The sequence below is a fragment of the Misgurnus anguillicaudatus genome, chromosome 8, assembly GCF_027580225.2.
Source record: "Misgurnus anguillicaudatus chromosome 8, ASM2758022v2, whole genome shotgun sequence".
Taxonomy (NCBI): Eukaryota; Metazoa; Chordata; class Actinopteri; order Cypriniformes; family Cobitidae; genus Misgurnus; species Misgurnus anguillicaudatus.
This window is the reverse complement of record NC_073344.2, coordinates 12,267,733-12,295,362: the sequence shown is the minus strand read 5'-3', so window position 1 is coordinate 12,295,362 and position 27,630 is coordinate 12,267,733. Positions and strand designations below refer to the sequence as shown.

At 38.7% G+C, this 27,630-nt stretch overlaps 2 protein-coding genes across 4 annotated transcripts; one reads left to right on the top strand and one right to left on the bottom strand.

Annotated features, from left to right (window-relative positions):
• Positions 1-490: 490 nt before the first annotated feature.
• On the bottom strand, positions 491-18,176 carry tubgcp5 (tubulin gamma complex component 5). Of its 3 annotated transcripts, none has more exons than XM_073870313.1 (24): positions 17,766-18,176; positions 17,508-17,652; positions 17,329-17,382; positions 17,132-17,240; positions 15,499-15,591; positions 15,332-15,415; positions 14,933-15,068; positions 14,625-14,742; positions 14,379-14,468; positions 14,083-14,176; positions 12,707-12,962; positions 12,071-12,273; positions 11,813-11,928; positions 9,390-9,658; positions 9,092-9,290; positions 8,715-8,903; positions 8,452-8,634; positions 8,253-8,337; positions 8,043-8,163; positions 7,416-7,567; positions 2,015-2,140; positions 1,687-1,775; positions 1,419-1,519; positions 491-1,072 (listed from the first exon to the last, which is right to left on the bottom strand). In XM_073870313.1, exons 2-24 carry the CDS (start codon positions 17,639-17,641, stop codon positions 1,026-1,028), a joined length of 3,048 nt encoding a protein of 1,015 aa, XP_073726414.1. In that variant the 5' UTR covers positions 17,642-17,652; positions 17,766-18,176; the 3' UTR covers positions 491-1,025. The 3 variants fall into 3 exon arrangements, with proteins under 3 accessions (XP_073726414.1, XP_073726413.1, XP_073726412.1); XM_073870312.1 differs by having other exon boundaries at positions 14,930-15,068; positions 17,508-17,655; positions 17,766-18,175; XM_073870311.1 differs by having other exon boundaries at positions 14,930-15,068; positions 17,766-18,175.
• Positions 18,177-18,847: 671 nt separating this feature from the next.
• chst7 (carbohydrate (N-acetylglucosamine 6-O) sulfotransferase 7) lies at positions 18,848-26,004 on the top strand. Its single transcript, XM_055213107.2, has 2 exons — positions 18,848-20,246; positions 24,992-26,004. Exon 1 carries the CDS (start codon positions 18,863-18,865, stop codon positions 20,228-20,230), a length of 1,368 nt encoding a protein of 455 aa, XP_055069082.1. The 5' UTR covers positions 18,848-18,862; the 3' UTR covers positions 20,231-20,246; positions 24,992-26,004.
• Positions 26,005-27,630: the final 1,626 nt, after the last annotated feature.

Below are 27,630 nucleotides of genomic sequence, written 5' to 3'. Positions count from 1 at the left end.
TCGACCACACCTATTCACTTGAGGCTACGGGTTTAGCTATGAATGTGTGCTAATGAGGACATTTCACATTGGTAACACAACATGAACTACAAAAAAAAGTTAAGAGAGATGGAACGAGGAAAACAAAAATATGAACTCTACTTTAAGTTTTACTACTGTAAATTGCAGTATACTGTATAATATTATACTATATAGAACTTATTGTAGTAAATACCAAATATACCGCAGTATTTTTATGTGGGAAAAGAGAAAGACGATTCATAACCTGTACATTGCTGATTGTGCACCATTAAGTACTTTTTCATATTAAAATCCTAAACGAACAATATTGCAGTTGTTTAGCTGCTTTACTTTTTTTTACATTTTGCCATTACGTCTATGCAAAATTTAACCTCCTTCTAAAATGAATTTACATCTGGACATGAAATTTAAATAAAACGAGTGATTTAATTTTAAATAAATAAAATAAAATTTTAAAATAAAAAAATCATTTATAATGAAACCAGCAAACAAAATGACTTTAATATGTAACTTTCCATACAGCTTTAAGTCAACACAACACATACATAAGCCTAAACAAACCAAAAACTACAAATGTAGTCTGCAAATTTCATAGTTAGGTTAAATTATGTACAATATTTACATTTGAGCTTTTGTTAGGACGTCCTAATGGCGTTATAGATTATCAGATCACCTGCACATTGAATTTCTTATGGCATACCCATCTCACACTATCTCCTATCTGACATTTATGTTTTACACCCAACAGTATGATTTTCCACAAAACAGAATGCATTAAGTATCTCAGCGCATGATTTGTGCTGTATACAGACCAATTTAACACACATTTCACTCAAACTGTTACTTCTGTAGCAATGAAAACTACTGTGATTTGTCTCTCTCGTATGTATATGATGTCAGACATGCTGGTGACAACAAACAACAACAATACAGCAGCTGTCATACAGCAGTACAATAAATATCTGCCTTGTGTTCATTGCATTGGATTGTAGCACCATGTTCTGTTAACACTGTTCAAACCCGGCCATCAGCGACAGCGCCAAAGACTCCACTGTAAGACAACACAGTTTATAATTTGCATTATACTCATTATTCACATTTTCCAGTTTGAGGTCAGCATAACACTTAAATATAAAATACAGTAAATATACCTCCGGTTTCACAGACAAGGCTTAAGGGTAATCCTAAACTAAAACACATGTTTAAGCTGTATCAACTGAAAATAAGGTGCACTTACAGATCTTAAAATATGCCATTGACACACACCAGTAACTTTTGTTCTGAGACATGTTTATAAACATGCTTAAACATCTTAATTAAACTAACTAAACCCTAGTCCTGGCTTTAGCTAAGCCTTGTCTGTAAAACCAGGCCATAAAGTTCACAAAAGGGCTTACAGTGAGGAAATGAGCCTCTGCAGACAGCCTTGTTTAAAATCGTCACCAGAAACATGTGACAGTTTTTAAAATCCGACTCCATTTTGTCAATCGATTCGATTCTGAGAAAGAAGAAAACATTAAGGAATTGTACTCTAAAAGGCATGGAAAAAGCTAAATGGTTAATCGAGAAGTGAAACCTGATCAAAAATGAAGTGAAAACTGCAACAGCACGTGACTAGAAAAGAACATCTGTAGAGAACCCTTCAGTTATTAAAAATAAACTTACTTCCATGCCCCAAAACCAGCCTGCCATCTGTCTGAGAAGATCAAAACTAAATTGAGCACTTTCATGATGGCCTCCTTAACAAAACTGACCTGCAAAGATAGTGACCTGAATTAATGCATAAAAAATAATAATAAATTAAATGTTTTTAGTAGTAAAACTAGGCCAAATATCATGGGTACACATAAGATTATAGCATTATAATAAAATAATGAATGTAATAGCAAAAGTGCAATAGTGAAATCATTGTTTTGTGCAAGACTGGAGTGAACAACTGACATAAATTTTCTGATCAGTGCAACTCTAATTTATTAACTTAAGTATAGCTTACTTTCTCTCGGAGCAGACATCGGTCATGAATGGTGGACAAATATCTGTAGTGGATTTTGATCAGCTGGTCCAGGTCCTTTGCCTCCTGTACTTGGTGTTGAAATTCTAAACCTGTACTGTGTAAGATCTGTGGGTGTAAGGTAAGCAAGAGTCAGGGATGTAAAAGATCAACATTTAAAGGGCACCTATTATGCAAAATCCACTTTTACAAGGTGTTTGGACATGATGTGGGTTTTGGCAGTTTGTGAACCCAACCACCCTACGATGAAAAAAAATCCACCCACTCCTTGTTTTTAACTCTTTCGCCGGCATTGCCGAGATAACTCGTCAATTAAGAGAAAACTCTCCCTGCCAATGACGAGAATTTCCGGCTTTCCGCAATACCACTATTATCCACCAATAGCGCATATCCGCAATTTATACAACCCGGAAGTAGCGCCTCACGTGAAAGAGCAAAAACTTCGTGTATGTTTTAAAGATCGCTCTGCATCTGGTCTCTATTAAAAGTCCTTCACAAAAATGGAATTATCTCAGCTTTTTGCTCAATATTGGGTGTTTTTGAAAAAACCTACCCATATTTTGAGACGTGATAAAACGAGAACTAATGAAGGTCGGATGAAACATTTTTTTGTTTGAAAGCAGAGGGTCTGTTCTTTCATTTGATAAATTGTTTGTTTATATATTTAAAGGAGAACATTTTCTGGAAGGCATTAAGCTTTTGTGAAAATCATGAAAAATGCTGCCGCTGGCTGGCAACTTTTTTTTTTTTTTAAACGCTGGCGGGGAAAGAATTAATCCCCATTAAAATCAAAAAAGTCTCATTCATTAGACATGCCGTTTTGATTCTCTAATAAAGCCCCGCTCACTTACAGTCCTGCATTACCATATTTTCCACCTAGGGGTGGCCGATAAACCGGTAGGTATGATAAACCTAGAAATTTGTCAACCGGTAGAGATTTGGCACTATCATCTCAATCGAGGTTCATGTTGCTGTCACACGCGTGGTCACGAAAACTTTTTGTTTGTACACGTATTTAAGCACCGCAGTTTTAAAACAAGTGATTTTAAGCCATTGAAACACCAACAACAGTGCTAAATGCGCGCGCTGTTTCTGTGTAAGAGGAGCGCGCATGCTGCAGATCCACTGCACATTAAGCTTGTGAGTGTTTTTGCACCTTTATTGGCCCTAGATACACATACAGTATGTGTTAAATTTCCTGTTTTTGCAAGTACCCTCATAAACATGACCATTTATGTCTTAAGAGAAAGTAAACGGCTGAAAAAGGAAACGCATGTTTAACAGTATATTGGATCGGGACTTTGGTCTTAAAGGGGAAGTTACCTAATTTTGCTCCTGTCTGTCACTCATGTTAATCAAACTAAATCAGTTTTCTACCTTTAATAAGATTTATAAAACGGTTAGTTCCAATCCTTGATTCTGATTGGTAAGTAGGTGTGCTTTATTCACGATAAAACACTGCTATGATCGCTTCAGCCCAACAGTTCTATTTAATATCACTGCGCCCTTAGCAACACATAAACATATAATGAGACAAAAGCCGTTTCTCAATACCAAGTACGCCAAACTCGGACTTGTGTCCTTCGTAGTTCGAACTTGCAAGTTCAAACTCGGAAGAACGAACTCCTGACGCGAAATGCATTATGGGAAACTTTGCTGTCATAAGTCCACACAAGTCTCCTCTGATGCATCCTCGATAAAATGGGCGGATCAAGAACACATCCGGGGATTTTATGTGAACTTGGGCTTGATGCGAACTTTGAATTGGAACAGTACTTGGGCCGCGACTGATGACGTTTCACAAGTCCACAAGAACGCAAGTACAGACAAGAACGCATATTGAGAAACGGCTAAAGTTTGAGAACAGTTTGTTGTTTTTATTTGAGCTTTCATGTTATTGTTCGCAGTCAGGGACTATTTTTTCTAGCAGGAATGCTTTTATTGATTTAACTTCATGAAAGTTGCACTAATATTTTTTTTTCCTTTATTGTGTAGTAACTGTTTTATAAAAGCAATAAGGTACTCGAGGCAAGTGCTGTATCGTGAAAAAGTAACGGCTGAAGGGCGTTGTTAGGCACGACACGAAGCGGAGCACAGCTTCTCGTACCTTATTGCTTACATATATATTTATTATACTCATCACTGACTGTTTATCTTCAGTAAACTTGAGATTTGTTTCTTTTTGTCTTCTTGTTTTATGCTTGTTTAAGTATATAAAAACCTTATTAAAAGAAAACTCTACCGTGATACATATTGTTATCATGATATAAAATGAATCCTATCGAGATATAGGATTTTGGTTATATCACCCACCCCTATTTCCACCCTAGTGAGCAGTCCACTAGATACTATTGTCTGAAACCCATTTTACGGTGGGTTCCAGTGTTAAGAGAGTGCTTTACTTCCTGTTTTCTTCAAAACAATCACATCCTAATGACAAAAGTGTGCCCGGGCTTGGATCGGTTAAAGTACAGTGTGAGTGGGTGCTTCTGAGAGAGTAGTGAGAGGGGAACCATCGTGCTCAGGCACGGTTCGGTTGATGTACAGTACTGTGCAAAAGTCTTAGGCCACCACCATCAAACTTTTTGTATCAGAAGTTTTAATAGATTTTTCAATCTATAGGGCTTATTCGATCTACGTCATCAATGTTCGCGGCGGCCATATTGTTGACATAAAACTGTCAGTCTGTCAATTGACAAGCGAGGCAGCGTGGGTATTATGCATGGTATTATCGGTGTCATTTTTTTAAAACCGCGCGATGGTGTGTGGTGTAATACACGGATGTTCTAACAACAGCAAAAAGAACCCCGGAATTAGTTTTTATGCGATACCGACTGTCAGAAAACATGAAAGGAAGGAGACAAAGGAGTTGAACCAGCGAAGGAGAGACTCCCAACAGCAAAGTCTGTCCCCATAATTTTACCACAGGTAACGTTAGGGATATATGCTCACAGCAAAGTCTGTCCCCATAATTTGATCACATATGGTTAGCTGTAAGCAGTGGCTGAAACTGCTCTTTCAAATAAGCTGCCATAAATTGAGACAGTTATTAAATTAGTATTAATAACTATATGAACATAATAATAGGTCTGGCATTGATAGGGAATTAAGGGCCGTTCACATAGTTTTGAAAATCGTTTTATATTAAACAGAATAGCGGAGCACCAAAACTATAACGATACAGATACAATGAACGACATAATTGGGATCACTTTCTGAGCGATTTTTCCCACCTGATAAAGGATAAACCATTGATAGCATTAAAATCTATTTGAACTTCAAGTGCACGGCCACTTAAAATTACAGTGAAGCTCATTGCTGAGGTCTATAACATTAGATTACCTCCAGTTGCTGTGAAAATTGACTACGTAATGCTTTTTAATCTATTACATTAACTAACTGTTATGCCAAAAGGTAAGAGATTACACAAACTATTAGATTCACTGTTTAGCGTTACGCGAAACGCTGCGTGTTGAGGACTGCAAAAGTTTTTATTACAAGCAATATTAAAGGCAAGTGATTTGCGCGAGTGCCGTGAGTGAATTAGCATAAACGTATTGTTTGGTGATGTGGACGATGATATAGTTATCGTCATAGTTATAATGTGAACGGCCCTGTGCTTGTATGATGAATGCGAATACTGTATGAACGATATAGTTATAAATATCCGGATAAGTTACGGCTGGCAATAAGGACGGATCTTTACTTAAAGGGGCTAGATGTAAGTTAATACTTAAAAAAATCTTTAAGATAGAGGTTTCATTTGTATATTTATGAGACAACCATAATGTAATAGAAAGAATGACACCTTGAGTTACCTCCACGGTTGTCTCTATCAGCCTGTAGGCTCTTTTGTGTGTGGAGGAGTCGGGTCCGAATTGGCGCGAAATTCAAAATGTGACGTCATGCGCGTGCTCTTCTACCTGGGTGTTCCATATAGACGCGTACGGCAGTCATTAGTAAACAGCGGCAATCGCTAGCATGTTTCACATGGACTCTGTAGACGGAAAGAAGCGACCAACTTCCAGCACAATCCAGACACTCACGGAAACTCCTCGTAAGTTTAAAAAAAATCCTTATCTAGTGCGGCCAAAATAGAGCATGCCATGACCGGCGTCGGGGAAAAGACAAGAGTAAACATCGGATTGGCATTTGATTCTTGGAGGGAGCTCCGGTCAGCGCTGGGTATGAAAACAGACCTTGAGCAGGTTTCCTTTTTACTGCAAAGGTAAGACATAGTTACAGGGCATCTGTAAGATATTATGTTATTGTTTTTGTGGTGTAATGCTAACGATAGCATTTGTTTTGTGGTGTAATGCTAACGATAGCATGTAGCACAGGACCGTTTCAAAAGTTACTTTCTTATATGAATTATCTTTATTCAGAGCACGAGTGCATTAAGATTGTGAGTGTCGGGAGTGTGTTTTACAGTGTCGTGTTACAAAACTTTTAGAAGTAGACTTCTGTTGAAAATATAAAGTAGCACTGCAACATTTTACTAAAATATGGTCTGTCAAACAATAACCTTACACTACTATAACTTTTCTTACATTTGTAAACATGCTGGTGAATCTCAATGAACTGTCTGTGGTTGCTACGGCAACTCTGGTTGTTGTGGTTGTGCTCTTACAAGTGTGCCCACCGAGAACGAGCATGAGACTGGCTGCAGTTTCTATGACGGCCACTGGTGTCAGTAACGGTTAAAAATTTCTCAACTTACGGAGAGCCCCTTTAAGGCTATTGGGTCTATTTGATATTGTTCCACAATAATCAAGCTCATCTTCTCTTAATACAGACAAGATTAAGCCATTAGGCTACTGCTCCCCTCGACTCAAATCTACGTGCGGCTAGGGGCAGGACAGATGTTATGTCAACAAGATGGCCGCGGCTAGCGACTTCCGGTGTTTGCGAATAAGCCCTATTTTAATAGGATACAAACAGAAAATACAGGAAATATGTACAAAAAATAAACAAATTAATTGTCAAGACTTAATGGCTTCTTTAGGCATCGTCAGTGTTTAGTGTGACCTCTCTTGGAACTAAACACATCTTGAGCATTTTTGAGCAAAATTTAGTAAAAAAAAAATACTTTTATTTAGGTTTAAGAGATCAAGTGGAACAGGAGTTGACATATCAGTTTATACTTCAATACGTTTCTAATACTATACATTTCCTGTATTTTCAGGATGTATTCTATTAAAGAGACTGAAAAACAATTATATATGATCACTATAATGTTGCAAAAACAACAAATCTAATTGTGGCATGGTGTCCTAAGACTTTTGCACAGTACTGTAGGTATAATATAAGTGCACCCTGAGTTTCAGCTTACAACGTTTTCAAATTTCGTAGAGACTACATACTTACAGTAAGCGACACTTACCCTTGTCATAATGTAGTTGTGCAGGCTGTTGACAAAGTGCATGAGTTTAACCTTCAGGAGAAACATCCTGTGAATCTGCTGGTTTACCGGCTCTTTGCTTGTGCTTGCTTCAGACTGGCAACTCTCTTGCTTCTTAGCAGCTACAGTCATATCTATGGGAAGATTCTTTTTTAAGATCATACATGAACCAAACCGAGGGCTGAAATGGATAGTTCATTTACCCACCTTTGAGTTGTTACGAACCTGTATAAATTTCTTTGTTCGGCTGGGCACAAATGAAGATATTTTTTAAAATGTTTGTAACCGAGCAGATCTGGGGCCTCACAAATTTCCAGTGTAGTAAAAAAAATACTTCTGTGGAAGTCAATGGTGCCCCAGATCCATTTTTTTTTTGTAAATATCTTTGTGTTGAAAAGAACAAAGAGATTTATACAGGGTTGGAACAACTTGAGGGTGAGTAAATTATGTCATTTTTGAGGGAACTATCCCTTTAAATATACTGACACTTTATTCTTTTATTTAGTTTGCTTATATAATAGAATATCCTTTTTTCTCAATACATACAAACTTCCCTACATTTTATAGCAAAGGTACAGAAGAACTGAGTACTTCTCTGTAATAACTCACCACTGAATCGCAATGTGTCCAGACTATATTTAGCCCATTTGATTTGAAGTAGCAGTAGGAAAACCTGATTATAGATTTTCTGACACTCTGAACTGATAACAATATCTACAGGCCATGGAACCTGGTGAGAGAAATTTTAAGACAGTTATTAAAAAAAATACTTCCAATATCCCAAAAGCAAAAAGTAATAAAACAATAAAGGTTTGCAACCTTATAACTCAATGTAAGACCATCAAGGTTATTCACTGGCTGTTTTTTTCTTCCAGGGTCAATGGTTTCAAGAAATATTGACAACCTGTGGATTTGTGAGAAAAACGCAAGACTCAGAGCGGATACTGAGCGGTAACAGTGGTTATAACAGGTAAACCACATGATTTCTAGAAGTGAATTATTAGGTGAGAAGCACTACCGGCTGCTGTCCTCTGGGTGGCGCTGTCCGACAGCCTCTTGAAGTTGCACGTTGAGGAACGCCAGCTGCTGCCAGCTCTCCTTCTCCAAAACTTTGTCAAAGATTGCCGTGTAGAAATCGTACATGGTGTCTCCAGCCTCCAACAGGAAGTAGTTTCTCATGGCCTGCAAGTATTCCAGCAGCCTACGATAAAAAAGATGGTGAATCATAAATGCCCTTAAAAAAAGATCTTAACCTTGATGGATGTTTATCTAGTATTTCACCTGTAGTCTTTTTTCAGAGTTCTCATGAGGTTCCCACAGCACTCGATGTATCGCCTTTCAATATGTGGGTAGAGACAGGACCGCAGTGTGAGCTCAAACGTCTGACACGTTACTGACTCAGAGGAGCGGTCCAAAATCACACTGCCACCAGAGAATTTCTCATGAAAGTCATTTTGCTCTAAATATAGCCTTGCAAGAGGGAACACACATATTATGTTGGTGGAAAAACAAGTTAATTTAATAGTGATTCACACTAGACACAATATCTTTGTACAGATGCAATAACACTAAAGCAAGTTTTGTGTTAAGATCCATATTTAGCATCTGCTGTTCCTTGTATGACGTCAAATCGCTGTATGATCAGTGCCTGTAGTAACCTTGCAAAATTAATGGCAAGCAGGGGGTCATGGATGTCATCCAGCTCCAAATGACGTGCTACGATGGACTGCATCTTGATCAGGCTCTTCTTAGTGGTCTGTTGCTCCGTAACCGTATTTGTGGGCGACTCTTCTCCGTGGCGAAGGCGTGTCTGAACTGACTCCAAAAAAAGCGTGTATAGACTCTTCCTTTCAGCATCTGCAACAAACTACCAAACTTTGTGTTGGATATAACAAATGCTATGTAAAGTAAAACAACAACAAAGAATAACTTGCCCACGTTTAAAAAAAAACTGACCTCTGGAGGAGCCATCCGGCTGCTCGGTCTGCTTGCAGTCCAGGTTCTTCAGCAGCTGCATGGATTTCCCAGCCATGATGATCTGCTTGAGGACAGGCTTGAGGAAGGACACCATGGTGTGGGGTTTACTGCTGGACGTCTGCTCTCCTCCAGAACTTCCGCTGGCTGCGTCACTGAGCCTCTCCTCATTCTCCACGGTTTCAGACACACTGTACAGCGTGTAAGTGGCATACCAGAAGTCTCTGTGGTTTACTGGAACATCCTTGTTCCTGATAAACACCATCAAGTAGTTCTTAAATGTGTGTGTTTTTGTATTTAGATAGACATGTTATATATGAGCATTTTCAACATAGTAACCCTAGACCAGTGGTCTCCAACATGGTGACCAGGTTGCCCGCATGGAGTCTCCGAGTTGCCCCCAAAGCGGATTTTATTAATTGCCTCAATTTTAATATTTATTTATTACATATATTTTTATATAAGCTTCGCTTTTTAATGCATGTTAACATTTTAAACATATCAACAAGTAAAATAAAATAAAATTAATAAATACAAATTTTTGAGTAGACAATATCAAAAAAGTAGCCTTTTTAGATTTTGTTTTATCCATTGTGGTAGCCCTTGCTCACAAAAAGTTTGGAGACCGCTTCCCTAGACTAGAGTTTCCATCAATTTTGGTCTAAATAGCTTATTAAATACAGTTAATCCATTTTAGGACATGCTTTAAAAATACAATTTTAGTATTGCAAATAAAGATATTAATATGCTTGGAGCAATACAGTGCACTGGAATTTTTGTAGACAAAACCCGGAAGCGAATTAGCATTTTAGCACTTCCGGTTCCATCGTAATGTTTTTTTTTATGGGGTTTTGATTAAACAAGTAGACTGTAAAAAAAGATGGACAACGCGACGTCGCCTCCCTCCATTGTAATGAATTGAAGCCAAAAATGTCAGACCATGGTCGCCGCCATGTTACGTAAAAACGTTGGTTTGGAGCAAAGGCATGCGCAGAAGGAATCGTCCGTGGAGCCAGAGGTGGAGCCGCGGTATCAAACTTCCGCCCAAACGCTCGCACGACCAATTCAACCACGCCTATCATAATGACACGCCCCGTTTCTATAGCATCAAATTACTAGCTAAAATGAAACTTAGCACAAAAAGGAACACTTGAACATATATCAGCGTAATAACAACTACTTGAAAGGACCAAAACCACCTTTCAGAAACTTTTATTGGAAGTGTAAATAATTTTTTTAATTTAGACCAGAGATCCATTCGTTTGAATGGAGAGGGCGGGTTTTATGACTTTTCAATACTTATGAGGCACACCCGATTAAACGCCTTAAAGATGATCATGGGTTAACAAAAGCCCAAGATATTTTCACATTTTATTCTATGACACACCAATAATACCACCACTCATGACTTTTTAGAGCTTTTAAACCTTTTTAAAGGTTGGTAACAAGTTGCTAAATGGGATTACAGATGTCAGGGATTTAAAACATCATCACACATGAAGATCTCAAAAACAATGCAACATGGGCACAATTCCCAACAAAGATTCATCCACAGAGTATTTCCTTAACAGGGAGCATGTGTTTTTAATAAAATTTGAAAGAGATGTCAGAAGCTTGGTGGTGATGGCGTTGATGTCGAAAGACTGTGGTGTAGTTTGCTTAGCTTTTCGTTTTAGTTATGCATTTATAATTCAAAAAGCATAAAAGTTGTGTTCATCAAGATTATCTTGTTGGACAAAACGTGTAACTTTCTTAAACTTTTGTTAAACAATGAGCCTATTTTTTGTCATAATCAAAAGTCTATAGGAAAAAATAATGGGCTTTTTGTCAAGGGAACCAACTTCCCGCTACCTAAAAATATATCATCCCTGCAGTGCTTGATTATATTTTTGTCTATAATTTAAAACACTCTGACTTAAGCATACAACTTCATATGAAAAGGTTTTGAAGATCATGAGAAACAATTCAGTTAAGTGACCCTAAACTTTTGAAATTTTAAACAGATTTATACATCACCTGGAAGATGGATAAATAAGCTTTATATAGATTTTTTTAAGAATAGGACAATATCTGGACGAGATACAACTATTTGAAAATCTAGAATCTGAGAGAGCACAAAACCAAAATATTGAGAAAATTGCCTTTTAAGTTGTCCAAAATGAAGTCCTTAGCAGCACATATTACTAATGATCAATACATTTGTATATATATTTACGATATTAAATGTACAAAATATCTTCATGGAACATTTACTTTACTTAATATCTAATGATTTTTGGCATTCAAAAAAATCTATAATTTTGACCTATACAATGTATTTTGGGCTATTTATTGCTACGAATATACCTGTGCTACTTACGACTGGTTTTGTTGTCCAGAGTCACATATGTGTGTGTTGCTAATACCTTTGAATAACAAACTCTTTGGCAGGATCAAATAAATGACCGTGAACAATCCATTCATCCACGATCTCAAGATATGGCCGGACTGTTTCTACCCAAAGAGAGAAAAGGAGTGCCACCTGACAAAAGAACAAAACAATGGGAATCCTTTAGCAATCAGGGCGTATAGGTTACATCTTAAAAGCTGCATAATGGATAAGTGGTAGAAATACAAACAAAGTCAAGCATCTGCTGTTCAACGGAAATAACAGACACACTCACAGACTGTTCGGACGCTTCACCCACACTGTCATACTCAATGATGGCCTTGTAGAGGGTGTTGAGTAAGTGTGAAGCTCGTAACACATTGGGCGTTCCAGAAGGGACCTCAGCCACCCCTGTGCAGAAAACCCTGTGAAGCACCGTAATCTGGGCCAGATGAGGACTTAATCGTTCCAGAACAGCAGACAAGGTCACAGTCTCATCTACAGAGAGTTTATTTTCAAAACATTAACAATGTCATTACTATCATTACCACAGAAACAACTGTGGTTGTGCCCAAAAGAGACCCCCATATTCACTATTCCCTACATTAGTCCACTGGCATAGTTAACTCGAAGGAGTGTATTGAGTGAGCCTCAGTGGATGAGTAACGGCTAGCAACATCGATTCTACACTCATTATTGCAGTGCATTGTGGGGTTAAATGAGTGCATTCAATAATGCCCACTATGATTTCAGACACCACTAAAAATGGACGTTCAATAGCGCACTATTTAATGGTATAGGGGCTATTTCGGACCCAGCCTAAGTGTATTAAGAGAACACCTCTCAACTTTGATATGTTTGACATTTGGAGGTTATCTAGATGCATGCAATATCAAACCTCAAAACCAATAGACAAAAAGTAGATACCAACCTTTTCCAATTATGTCTTTTTCAATAGCATTAAGTTCTTCTTTAAAGGTAGTGAAGTATTTATACAGGGCCCACACAAATGCTTGGTAAGTCCTGAAAGGAGGTTCAGAGCTCTTCTTGGAGGATGAGGATAAAGGGTTAAGACCTGGAGGGCAGGGCTCCGCACTGTGGCCCGTCACTTCGTCAATGAACTTCTGCAGTCGGGAAACGGCCTGTCCATAAGCCGCTATGTGCTCCAGGACTGAGTGAAGACAATTCTGTCCATAATATTACAATAAAGCAATTCATATTAACACACTGCTTTGTATTATAATTATCACGTATTATAATTATCACGTATTATATATATATATATATATATATATATATATATATTCACTTTTTTATTATTTAAAGTAATAGCATCTAAATGGTAAATTTGCCTTCTTTAAACTTTATGGGACAGTTTCCCAGACAGGGTTTTGATTAATCCAAAACTAGTGCCTAGTTATATTAGGACGTAGTTTTTCCAAACACACTTTACAAAAATTCATTACTGGTGTGCATCTTGAGACAATACAATGGCACTGATATATGTTAAGATATGTCAGTGCAAGATATTTAAAAATTAAGGCAGCTCAAACATGCATTTTATTTTGGGACTAGCATAAGCCCTGTGCGGGAATCCGCCCCTACATAATTCATGTTAAAGGAACACGCCGATTTTTTGGGACTTTAGCTTATTCACTGTATCCCCCAGAGTTAGATGAGTCCAAACATACACTTTTCATCTCCATGTGTCCCATAACTCTGTCTGACTCACCCACCGCTAGCCTAGCTTAGCACAAATACAGGAAGTAAATGGCTCCAGCTAGCATACTGCTCCAAATAAGTGACAAAATAACGCCAAATGCAAAAAAAGCACTCGTAGCACCTGAGAAGCCCCATGGTGAGGAGTAGAGAGTTTGCGCAAGTGTTGCGCTAATCACTCCGCCGAGGTAGCAGTGCTTCGCCTTCTGAGAATATAGTTCCCAGTATGTATACGGTTAAAAGATGGCTGTGTCTCATATGAAATTGTTATGTGTACACGCTGTGACTATACAAATCACAACATATAAATAGGAAAATGTTGGCGTTATTTTGTCACTTACTGGGAGCAGTATGCTAGCTGGAGCCATTTACTTCCAGTCTTTGTGCTAAGCTAGGCTAGCGATGAGTGCGTCAGACAGATTTACGGGACGCACGGAGATGAAAAGGGTATGTATGTACTTATCTAACTCTGGGGGATACAGTGAATAAGCTAACATACCAAAAAGTCACTGTGTTCCTTTAAATCAATCTCAACCACCATGTAAATTGAACTAAGAGATACATATTAAAGTTTTAGTCTCCGCTCACATTAGTTAGATGTGTGACCACCACATCGTTCCTCACGGTCACCTTGCCATCATTGTGCTGGAAAATAAAAAGTTTCTTCACACCAGAAAGAAGCCTGAGGAAAGGCAGAAAAGAACAAATGATTTTTTTTAAATTAAGTGCCAACTATTACAAACATCTTCATTCCTTAGCTCTTCATTCAATCAGTGCAAGTTTTAACTTGTAGCCCAATCCTTATCCACTGATGTCAGCTTCACAAACATAACGTATGCCTTTCGCTTTGTCAAGAATGTGTCTGTCAAGAATAGAAATCATACCACAGCGTTTCCCGAATCACTTGCGTTTCCGTAACAAAAGACTTCTCCTCTGGCAAGTAAAGAGGTCCCGTGTTATAAAGGTGCTGATCCCTGGAGAAAAAAATGGACATGCCTCTTAAACAGCTCTGTTTCTTAAAATGAATAGCGTAACAGAAAGTACAAAGTTAAGGTCTGGCAACAAATGCTTTGATGGTAAGCGAGCGCAGATCTAAACATTGTTACATTTGGACAAGTACACAATCGTACCAGACATTGTAAAGGTTGGAATGCAGATGAAGGCTGTGTGGGAAGCGAGGAGAGTTGGGAACCCAATATGAGGTCACAATATGCTGCTCCAACCAGGCCCTGCAGTCAGGCTCACCCACTACAAAAACAAGAGTTAGTAAAAGTCTTGTCTTGAAATAAATTTTCATTCAACTAAAGGCAACTTTAAAGGATTAGTCCACTTTATAGATGGGGCCCATTGACTTCCCATAGTATTTTTCCTACTACTAAAAGTCAATGGACCCCATCTTTAAAGTGGACTACTCCTTTAAACATTTTTGTAATACCACCAGTCCAGGTGACTTGGACGGTCTTGTCGTTTTGCTCATGATCCTCCTGTGGGGTTCTGTCCACCTGTATCCCAGAATCCTCTCGGCTCAAGGGCTGTTGACTGTCTTCCTCTTCACTTTCATCCTCAGACCATTCCTGTAACAAAAAGCATCACGTGATCTTAAATTGAGAACTGAGTCTTAACTGAGAACATCTGCACATCTCTAATGCCTCGTCGAAGGGTTAATATGAGCTTTCCCTAAAAACATTTAGTCTCCATAACCCCGACAGCTTATGATACCAAAACCATCATTGCAGTTACAGTTATAAATTTATTCTTACAGAACTCTGAACTTGTGAAAAATGAAAAAATAAAACCAGAAAATCAGCCTGATAATAGTGCAATAGAGTTCAATCACTGGTGTATCTGGAAAGGGTCCGGTATCAATATCTTCCCCTTCCATTAAGAATTTTGCCCAATCAAACTTGTCCTCTTTCTCCGTAAAAAAAAAAAGGTAGATATTTATCGAGAACCACGGTTTTGTCCCAACAGCATGCATGCGTGTACACTAAATAACTCACCCGTTTCCTTTAGTCTGGGTCTTTCACAGTAGTTAGTGTTGGATGGAGAGTCAGACAGGTGCAGTAATAAAGCCACCATACTGTAGTGGGCATCAGTCTGTCACACAGAGATTAAACAGATAGTTTAAAATGTCGAGGAAGAAGATATTTTGAGGAATGTTTGTTTGTAACCAAACCGATCAGAAGCCCCATTGACATACATATTAAAGGTGCCAAAGAATGCATTGAAATAATATGTTAAATTGTTCTTTGATATTTACATAGAAGATATGCAACTTTATTAAGTGCAAAAATTATCCAGAAACTATTTTAGATGTCCATACAACCCTAGGATTTGTCCTTTGAATAAAATGGTCTATTTTTGCTCTATTTGGAAGGGTCATGAATAATAATGTTGAGCTCTGCTCCGATTGCTCTGCTGTAAGGCTCATGTCCGTAGCTCACATTAGTAAATATTTTAACAAGTTTGTACTTAATTTAATGTGTAACTAAACTTAATGTTGGGGGCGTACATCTCGATTGTGACATCACAGTCGGTGTTAAGTTGAGATTGGCCTGTTTTCCAGCAGTTTTTTGCGTGCACGAGATTTATATAAAAATGAGGAAACAAACGCGTTTGAGGCTCACATATGTACCATGTACGGAGCTCTTATTATTCATCTATGCCCATTTAAATACAGTTTTGTATTCTATGGCACCTTTAAAGGACAAGTTCGGTATTTTACACTTAAAGCCCTGTTTTCAGATTGTTTATGATGAAATAAAACGGTTTTGACTGAAATTTGGACATATGATGCTGGTCCGAGAATTTTAGGGTGTTTGTTCTATCACCTCCCACCTCTACAATGGGTGTATAGGTGCACTGGAACAATCCTCCCTGAAATGCATTAAACTTTCATTTACAAAGACGTGAAACTCACCGAGTGGTCAGGGGTGTTCACTGTTATGCTCACACAAAAATCACTGCAAAAGATTCTTTCCAACAGGTGTTTTAGCATTCATTGTAAACTTGTGGATCTATTTTTCCAAACGCCTCACACCCGTATATTCTTCCGTTGAGAGCTTGAATAATAGACACTCCAGCCCAGTTGGTGGCGATAATCCAGCTTTGCCAATTGCAAGAATACAAACAACGTTCCCGAAAACTCCATTGACTTGTATTAGATGTGCTGTGAGGTACGGTATTACTCCGCGCCGGGAACGTTGTTTGTATTCTTGCAATTGGCAAAGCTGGATTATCCCAATATCCCACCATTGTAGAGGTGGGAGGTGATACAACAAACACCCAAAAATTCTCGGGCCAGCATCATATGTCCAAATTTCAGTCAAAACCGTTCTATTTTATCATAAACGATCTGAAAACAGGGCTTTAAGTGTAAAATACTGAACTTGTCCTTTAAGATAAAAGAATACTATGGAAGTCATTGGGGCTTCTGATTTGATTTGGTTACAAACATTCCTTAAAATATCTTCCTTTGTGTTCATCAGAACAAAGAAATTTATACAGGTTTGTAACAACATAAGAGTAGGTAAATGATGACAGAATTTTCATTTTAGGGTGAACTATCCCTTTAACAGACATATTCAGCACATTTACAAAGGTGAGTTAGTTTAAATCAATTTCAGTGTTATCCCACCTTGGTTCCTTCAGTATTAGGAAGAGGAGAATTGAGGAATTCTTCAGTCAGTCGCTTCCAGCTCTCTGCTTTGCTCAAGTCAGAGTGGATCATGAGTTTCTCATGAATCCTGAAATAAACAGTAACTTAAATCAATTAACAAAATCATAAAGGAAAACGAAAGAGCACTGAATTGTGTAAAGCTTTAGAGCTAATACCCATTGATGGAGCGCTGTACGTTGTGCCTGTTAACATCAAGAAACCGATGAAACCTATGCAAAGGGGGAAAACATATATGATATATAATTTCTGCTTAGTTTCCTTATCATAAACAATACAAGTGTGTGGTAAATGGAACAGACACATTATCAGAAAATAAACAAGAATGAGTTCTTACTTAAAATTGGACCAGGTAAACTTGAGAGCCATTTGAAAGTTTTGATCTTCCTCATCTTGAATACCAGTTAAATGTGAGAGGAGTCTCTTGGTCTCCAGCTCCAGCTCTTTTTCAAACCTGCTCCAATGAGCCATTCTGATATTCTCTACTTAAACACAAGATATACATGGAATAAAATGCTAAAGTCTTTATCGTTTCTTGTCACAAGTTTAATTTCAACATTAAAGCATGTATAGTCTGTTCTTCATAAGCACAAACCTGTTTGGGTTGTGTTGCTGAGACAGGCGAGCCGTTGACAACAGCAGCGGATGCAAGCTAGCAAAACAACAATCCCATGCCAAGGGTGTTCACAACGTGTCAAAGATACGACGACAATGTACTGTCCGTCTCCCGAAAATACCCTACATCTGATTTTAATATATATTTATGTCGTTTTTAATTATTTCACAGATCGTTTTCTCTGTTGCCGCCTCCATGACTTCAGGTGCTTCTTCTGTGGCTCAGTGAGGGCGATGATAAACCTCACGCGAGATTTGCTGCCACCTATCGAGCATAACGCAATACATCATCTGTAGCTGACGACACATTTGCACTAAAATGTATTTTTACTATTTTTCTCTATAATAAAATCTTATAAAATTTTATAAATACATTATTTGTTATATATTTTCCTATTATAAAGCATACCCTATAATAATCTACCTGATGTGTATTTAAAAAAAAACAATTCTCTAAAAACAAATGTCTATTTTTTTTTCAATTTATGCTTAAAGAAATTAGTTTCTTTTTTTTCTTTTTTTACAAAAAATGTGTTCTATATCAACAGATGTATAAGTGTGCTCATTTATTTCTCAACTATATCTTTCGGGCCTACTTTAAACAATTTCACTTAAAATATTAAAACAACTAGACCTTGTTGTAATTTTATTTAGTGATCATAGATACAACTGATACATTTCAATAGAAATAGTACAATATATGTACATTTAAAGATATATAAACTAAATAACTACAATATTTGTATTGTACTGCTAAAAAAAACTGAGCCTCACTTTAAGCATTTCATGTGTAAGGTGTCACTGACAACTTGTGCACGCGACAAATTATTATTAATATTGTTGTTATTAATAATATTTTATCTGCGCACATGTTGATATGATATGTAGTCGAAGCTTGTTTACTTTTCGCCCACCCAAGCGGCTCTCTGCACCCTCCCAGTCCCGCCTTAATTGTAAAACTCGTCATGATTGGTACGGCTGTAAGGATGACTTTCCAACTGTCCAATCACGTGCTGACTACAGACCCATCGCGAGCCAATCCTGACGCGAGGGGTGGGATTTTTCAGTAAACGGTGTATGGAAAAAGATTCCACTCGCCAAACTTTGCTGCGCTGTACGGTCTACATAGGCGCCTCGTCTGGAGTCGAGCTGTCCGCCGGGATCCGCGTCCCCGACTCCGCTGAGGCCATGAAGAGACGGCTTCCGAAAAAATACATCATCTTAATTTTAGGATATTCAGTGGCGCTGCTTTTAATCCCGTATGTACTAGATTACCGAAATAAATCGCCTCACGTAAAAGATGGATTTCAGCAACAGAAGTGTCCCGATCTGAAGAGCACCATCGCCCTGTGGAGCACCAGAGACAAGACTGGCGGTAACTCAACGGAGATGGAGGACTACGGCAACAGGAGTCAGTCCAGAATAAACATATACCTCCACGCAACCTGGAGGACAGGCTCTTCGTTTTTAGGGGAATTATTTAACCAACACCCCGATGTGTTTTATTTATACGAGCCCATGTGGAACATGTGGCAGGCTCTCTATCCAGGAGATGCGGCAAGTTTACAAGGAGCGGTCAGGGACATGATGAACTCCCTCTTCAGATGCGATTTCTCCGTGTTAAGACTCTACGCGGGATCCGCCAACATAAGCACGTCGTTTATATTCGGCTGGAAAACCAACAAGGTCATTTGTTCCGAGCCTCTGTGCAAAGCGTATAAAAAGCACGAGATCGGTTTGATCCAGGGCGACGTGTGCAGCAAATGCCAGCCCAGGGATCTGAAAGAGTTGGAAAGGGAGTGCAAAAAGTACCCGGTGATGGTCATCAAAGACGTGAGGGTTTTAGATCTCGGTGTTTTGGTTCCTCTGATGCGCGATCCCGCCATAAACCTACAGATCGTGCAGTTGTTTCGCGACCCGAGAGCTGTGCACAACTCCCGGTTGAAATCCAAACTGGCCCTGGTGAAGGAAAGCATACAGGTGCTGAGGAGCAAGAAACAGACCGATAAATACAAGCGACTTCTGGTGCCTAGCAACCGTGTCAATCGCGCCGAAAGCTACGTGTCCAGCGCGATGGAGTTAATCTGCGATAACTGGCTAAACGACATGCTGCTGGTCGTGAACGCGCCGGTGTGGGTGAGGAGAAACTACATGCAGCTCAAATATGAAGATCTGGTTCTGAGTCCCGTGGAAGAGCTGAGGAAGCTTTACCGCTTCTCCAATCTAACCCTCGCTCCGGACATGGTGAGGTTTGTGATGAACATGACCCGAGGACAGGGCTATTCGTCGGATAAACCCTTCCTCATATCATCCAGGGATGCGAGAGAGGCGATATATGCCTGGAGAGAGAGGCTGAATGTGGAGCAGGTGAACCAGGTTGAAGCTTACTGCAGTGAGGTTATGAGGCACCTGGGATATCGCAAGAGGAGCATGGACAACACCTAAGATCATCAGAGATCACGTAAGATAGTGTTTTTCTCTTCATATAAAAGTCAACAGCTGCATTTTGTCGATTTTAACAAAACATTGATGATGTTAACAATGGATACCTGGATTTTGAGGCCCAGCTGGAAACTAAACCATGTCAGGCCATATTAGTGGCCCTGTTATGATTTATCTACAGGGCAGAGGTTTTCAAACTTTTTCAGGCCAAGGACCTCGCTTAATGTACAGAGAGGGGGAGCAAGGACCCCCAAATACATGTATCAAATTAACACTAGATTTACAATCTTTGTTATGATGCTAACTTAATAATAGATTTTAACATGGGTACCTTCAATTTTACCCAAATTAATTTTTTTGTTGTTAGCCTATTAATAATCAAGTTTGATGCCTAATTTTATTTATCAAAGAAAAAATAGAATTAAAACGATATTTAGAGGACCCCAGTAATACCACCACAGACCCCAGGACCAGTATCATGGGTTTTGTGCATGGTACCATAGTAACACCATGTTTTTTAACCCTACCATGGTATTCTTTGAGGTACCATGGTATTAAAATAAGGCAATTGTTCAGTCAGGTGAGGTCTATTATATAGTATTACTAACTAAATATTGATCAGTTCAGCAGTGATTCAACACTACAACAGTGTGTGTCCCGACCGGTTAGGTAACACTGTAACCAATCTAGTTGTAAAAAGTTATACATTGATTTTAATGTCATTGTACTGTAATGTGGAACATCATGCACCGCACACATACTGCACAAAGGATGAGTAATACTGATCTGATTTATACTAAGTGCTTTAAATTTAAAGAATGAGCTTTGATATATTGTCCAGATTCCCCTTGGGTGAAATGATTGATTTCGTTATATCCATCAAGGTTAAGTTATGCTCTTGATGTTATATGTCAACATCACTCCTTTGCAGGTGAATTTTTATTTTAGAGAATTGATTTTTAGCCTTTTCACTTTAAACGTATACATTATGCATTTGGCAAATGCTTTTATGCTAGGTGACTTGCAATGCACTCTAGCTATACATTTGATCAGTATGTGTGGTCCCTGGGCATTGAACCCATGATCTTTGCACAGCAAGCACAAAGCTCTACTAGTTGAGCAATAGGAACAACATATGAATTAAAGGTGCAGTGTGTAATTTTTAAAAGGATCTCTTGACAAAAATGCAAAATAATATACAAAACTATATTATCAAGGGTTTATAATGACCTTTCATAATGAACCATTATGCGTTTATTACCTTAGAATGAGATGTTTTCGGGTCCCCTTACATGGAAGTCGCCATTTGTGCCACCATGTTTCTACAGAAGCCCTTAACGGACAAACGTTTTTTACTTAGTTGTCTCCGATGATGACCTGTTTGTCCGGGGATGGCTACAGTTAGCCAGGGGTGAGCAGTGGACTGAGGTGTTGCTTGCAATTCACAACCTCACCACTAGATGCCGCTAAAATTTACACACTGCACCTTTAATATTTAAACATATCTTGGTTAGGGCTTGGTATCGATTCAGATGTTCCAGATCGATTCGATTCTTGATTCAATTATCTGTTACGGTTCTTTGGTCGATATTTCTTTGGTGGATATTTGTACTCGATTCGACTCAATGAATATAGACTAAATACAAATATATTAATAAAAAAGAACAGTGAACAGCAGTTTACAAGTGCGTAATTAATAAAAAGAAATTAAAAGCCACAACACTATCGTCGTCGTCTTGCTTGGGAAATCTAAAATGCTTCCATACGTCTAACTTTTTATGTGAAGGTGGCATTAACGTCGATGAAGCACCTGAAACTGCTATTTTAAGCACTGAATGAATGAATGACAGGCTCCCGTCTCGTTCCTTGGTAACATCGCGCAAGGCAAAAAAGAGGGTGACATCTAGTGAAGAAGACTAGTATTAATTAGATTAACGTTAATCTTACGTTCAATGTTTGCAGATTCTGCTCTTCGAGAATCGATTTTGAATCGACCATGTAAAAAAAAAAAGTTTAATCGAAAAATCTATTTTTTTTGCCCAGCCCTAATCTTGGTATCTATTAGTGCTATTACAATGCACAGGTTGTCTGCATAAAGTTTGGTGAGTTAGCTACACAAGCTATTTTATGTTTTTTAAGACTATATCAGACAAATTCAATCAACAATCTGTGCTGTCCATAAATCACTGGCAAGGTAAAAAGTTAGCTGTCACTTGTCAGATTCACCAGGAGCAGCAAAATATCTAAGTCTATCAGGGGTCTCCAACCTTTTTGTGAAGGCTACCACAATGGATAAATCTGGAGGGCTACTTTTTGATGTAGTCTGCTGATTTTTTTTTTCATTTGCTTGTTGATTTAATTTAATTTTACTTGTTGATATGTTTTATCATTGTTTATAATGTTAACATAGATAAAAGAAGCCAAGCTACTATAAAAAATTATATGATTAAAATTGAGGCTATAGAATGTGCATTGGCGGGGCAACCTTGCACTATGTTGGAGACCACTCGTCTATATTATAGCAAAATATGCTGTATTTGAAGTTAGCACTTATTTCACTACATTGTGATTTTAAATATTAAATCTTTTTAGTGACACAAGTATGCAGCACTGCTAAGTCACGGTCACAAAATAATTTCATAGTGCGGTTAAACCACAGATGAACAATGATAGAGGCTTGTTTCAGCGATCAGAGGCATGTGATGAGGGCTTGAATGACCTAACACAGATCTAGCACACGTGGTTCGAACAGGCTGAAATAGGGACTGCTTTGTGTTGAATAGACCCTGGAGGGACCAGTCCTCCATGACCCAACTCTGTCACCAGCTCAATGTGTGAGTGCTATAGATGCTATGACTAAACTTAGACACACTGGCACCAGATTCACACCACTGACCCGTACAGTCCTCTATCTGTCCCTTGGTGACACGCAAGATAACTTTTGATCTAGTGTTTAAAGAGCACCCATCTTATTAATAAAAACCAACGTTATATTGTATATGTGGTATAATACAGTATGTTTGCGTGGTTTATGGTTAAAAACACATTATTTTCCACATACCGTACATTTTTGTTGCACCAGATATCCTGCTTTCCTCAAACACATTGATTTTGTATAAAACTCATTGATCTGAAAAGTCCCTGATTGGCCAGTTAATCTGTACATTGTGATTGGCCTGAATGACATCAGCTGGAAATGTGACGCTCCTTACCATGTTTGAAAGATTCGCTCACAATGCAATGCTGACAGGAGTTAATTTACAAAGCAGGAAGAATTATGATAATCCCGGTCTTGTCCATAATCCATGTGTTTGTTGTAGTCCAAGAAATCGTTTACTTTGGGGTTTGTACCTTTTGCATATCCTTAACATGTACTAATACACACTTACACACCAAAGAAAATGTAAAACCATGAATCGGACGATAGTTGCTATTTAGGGATAAACAGTGTATGAGTTGAATAGTTTTGAAACGAAAATCTGTTGGGTTGAACAAAAAGGAAAAACATCATTTTGACTAAGAGATACACATGTCCATCATCTTTCAGACTAACACATTTAGAGTTATTTTAGTAAAAATCCTAGCTCTTCCAATCTTTATAAAAAGGTAGAAAAACAGGGTCTAAGCCCCAAAAAGTGCATCAATCTTTCACACAGGGTTCCCACACCTTAGTTAACTTCAAATTCAAGGACCTTTAAAAGACTTTCCAGGTCCAATACCCTCAAATTCAAGGACTAAATGTGGGGACACATTTCGAGTGAGAGCAAGGTTACATCGTGTTACCTTTTAAGATACATTGTTACAGTTCCCTTTGGAGGGAACTCGCGCTGCGTCACTGCAGTGACATTTTGGGGACCCCTCCAGGGGTAAGTGCGTCTGAATGTGTATATCAAATTCAACCAATGGTGAGGCTTAACGACAAAGACAGGGTGCCAGGAAGTATATCACTATCTGAAATATTGCCAAAGACGGTGTTACAGGGAAGTATGGCAAGGGAGACGCAGCGCCTGGTTCCCTTCTCAGGGAACAAAAGTTACTTCCGTAATAAGAGACGTTTTTACACAACTATGCCAAAAAGCATTTTGGTATGAATCAACGTTCACATACAGAAGATATAAGCATTTAAAGCGAACAGTTTAGCACGTGTGCTTTAAAAGTCTAAAATTTTTATGATATTATCCTACACTACACATGGTATAATAAGATTTTTTTTTCAGAAAACTTCTTGGATAAAATAGATTCAAGCACTTTCAAGATTCAACGACCTGTACCTGTGTATGTATATTTTCAAAAACTTCCCAGGGCCTTGAATTTTTTCCACCAGATTCACAAACTTTCAAGTATTTCATGGACCCCTGGGAACCCTGTTCACAAAAATAATCCAGACGGCCCCAGTGGGTTAATAAAGGCCTTCTGAGGCCTCAATTTTTTTGGGGGCAGGGTTACCTGTCTGTAAACAATGGTATGGGCTAAAGTTTGGGAAACCTGTTTAGAATTCCAGTTACGCCTTTGCCCGAGACTTTTATTGAAAGTAATTGCTGGTGTATTAGGCTATACATTTAAATCAGTATGTGTGTTTTTCTTGGGAATCAAACCCACAACATTTTCCATTTGCTGTAACATCTGACCTACAGGAACATATGGTGCACACACTGTACCTGTACGACGAAAATGTTGATATTTATGCAGCATCAAAGAAATTTCCCAGTCTGGCACCAAAATTTGAGTTGTTGGTAATTTGTCGCATTTTTCATTTGGTTACAGGAGCCTAATGTACAGGAAATGGAGCTTACATGAAGCTACAGCAGGAGGTACGAAGCACTGATGGAGCAGAGGAACCACGAGATTTCACAGCGTTGTTGTTATGAAACGCAAAGTGGAAGACAGGACGGTTTGACAGTAGACACTTACAAACCTACCAACCAACCTCAAATGATACTGACAAGAATCTAACGATACACTAACAATATCAGAGGGAAAACATGGTAAACTAAAATGGATCATCGACTGTCCTGACGGCCAGATTTCATCAGCAATAATCCCTGCCCAATCCCCAGCAGCCCTATAATCGGCCACAGGAGAGAAAGACGCTCGAGTCTTTGTGCACGACTGTGTGTTTTTGAAAACATGCTAGGCCTAGTAAAGAGAGGTACTCTGCACTTTCAATCATCCCGTTACGTTTAATTGAAAATGACTGAGGGGGGAATGCACAAAACCAACCGTGTTAACGTCATAGGTGTCCCTATTTTCAACATTGTGCGAAACCGGATGTTAATAAAATAATGAATGCGTCACCTGCCAATTCATGCAATTTTATGTAAAGCTCAAATTCACTCCGTATCCAGCGAGTTCCCAAAGGAATTGCAAGCACCTGTGGCTTCACTTTCCTAACAACTCGCCCGACACCTCAGGTGGTGTGAAATGTCACAGATCCCCCTGGAGTTCACCATTGAATATTCAGATTGAATCTGAACGTGTTGATCCGCACACATGTAAACCGGCTATACAGCAAAGCATCCCGGATACTTGATGGCGTGAACACTATTGAAGCAGTCCTATACCTGTTTGAAACTAAAACGGGTGTGAATGAGCTCAAAATGACACGGACAGTATTATCAAAAAGTTATTTTTTGTCGACTAGTGTTCATCGTTCGATTTGCTGCACCTTTTAAACGCATATTTTTCTCGAAGCCATGTGAACATTAACAAGTGAACTCTATGAACAATTCTGTTATTTATAAATAAAACCTGTAAATAAAATTTTGTAGTAAACACCACAGTCGTCATCCTGTTTTTCGTTCTTATTTAATGACATATAAAATAAATCAAATACCTTATTTTAATATTGCTACTGTAAACCACTCTTAACACATTGGCTATAAACGTACAATTGCAGAACTAAAAAGGCATACCACAGTTTTCTTGCATTATTATAATTTTTTTTTTGACAGGCTTAGTGCATCTTTACATATAATTATTGTTATTATAAACAATAATGGCGACTCTTGGGGAAAAATAGAGCATCTTGATAGTTCAATACATCACAGACATGAAAAATGGCAGCTTTTATGATTTTGTTCGTTCGTTTGTTTGTTTATATGATGGCAGATACGACATGCACGACAGCAAGAAAAATAGGAATGCTACATGAGGGATTACATATCCTGACGCTAAGTCCGTCATAGGAAGGTCAGGAGAAAAGCTATCAGACGTGTTGGAAGAAGAGTTTTTACACCTTAGCGTGACTTCATCAGACGTTTGCTACAGCCAGTGCAAGTTTTGCCACCTGCCTATTCGCCGAAACTCCATTTAAATAGTGCAAATCTTTTTAACACAACAAAATGGTATGCGAAACTCCATTCTGTTAAAGTCGATGATGTTACGTTACGGACGGCCCGAAAGAGAAGCAAATAGCAGTCAGGCGCGAACACATATTATTGAGCCAGCTATAATATCATCCCAGTTATTTAGTGCAGAAAGTGAACAGTTAGGCTGCAGTCACACCAAAAGCGTTTATGGCAGTTGCAGGCGCCTTTTTTGAATGATATTCTATGGGCAGGGCGCGTTTGCGCGCTGTTTATGCGCGCCGAGCGCCTTGCGGTTTTCTGCCGCCTGCCGCGCACGCGTTTTTGAAGGAGCGCTGAGAGCGGAGGAGCGCCTGACGTCATTCGCGTCTTCCATTGTCCAATCGAATGAGGGGAGAGGCGGGCCTTACGTTGTGGCGAGTGAAGTTTACAGTTGATTTGAAGAACCGGACTCCACTCGCTCACTCTCTCCTGCGTGTTTGTGCTCCTCTTATCCTCAAACAAGGTCAGAGCAAGCGCCCTCTTTTTAAAGTTTCTGCTTATATGACAGTTAACAGCAAAAGAGCGCTCACGCTTCAATATTTGATTGACAAGACAGCTGACTCGGTGGTTGCTTAGCAATATGAAAAGCCGCGCTGCACTGCTCTTTTTTTAAAAAAGGCAGTGCGTCGCGCCTTGCGTTTGCAAGCGTTTAAAGCGCTTTTGGTGTGACTGAGCCCTTAGTCTGTTATAAAAAGCTGGATGTATCGGAATAAAAGGCGGATTTGCTATTGCAAATGGAAAGTTTAAGGTTAGTTATTAACTTGGAAAAAGAAATCATCACATGGACTTTACACTTGCATTCATTGACAATATGATTCTTCTGTGAATGATGATAGGAATGCATTAGCAGTGAATGGCAGCGAGCCAACTCTTAACAGTACTGACTCAGAAACAGCCCACTATGGAGGACCACAAGAGTCATGCAAAATGCAACAAAGAACCTCAACATTCAACAACCACCTGGACAATAAAAACAGCAATCAATAGATTTGTTCAAAAATTCATCAATGAATCCACAAATAAATAGACAAAGTCACAAAAAAATCACCATGCAAC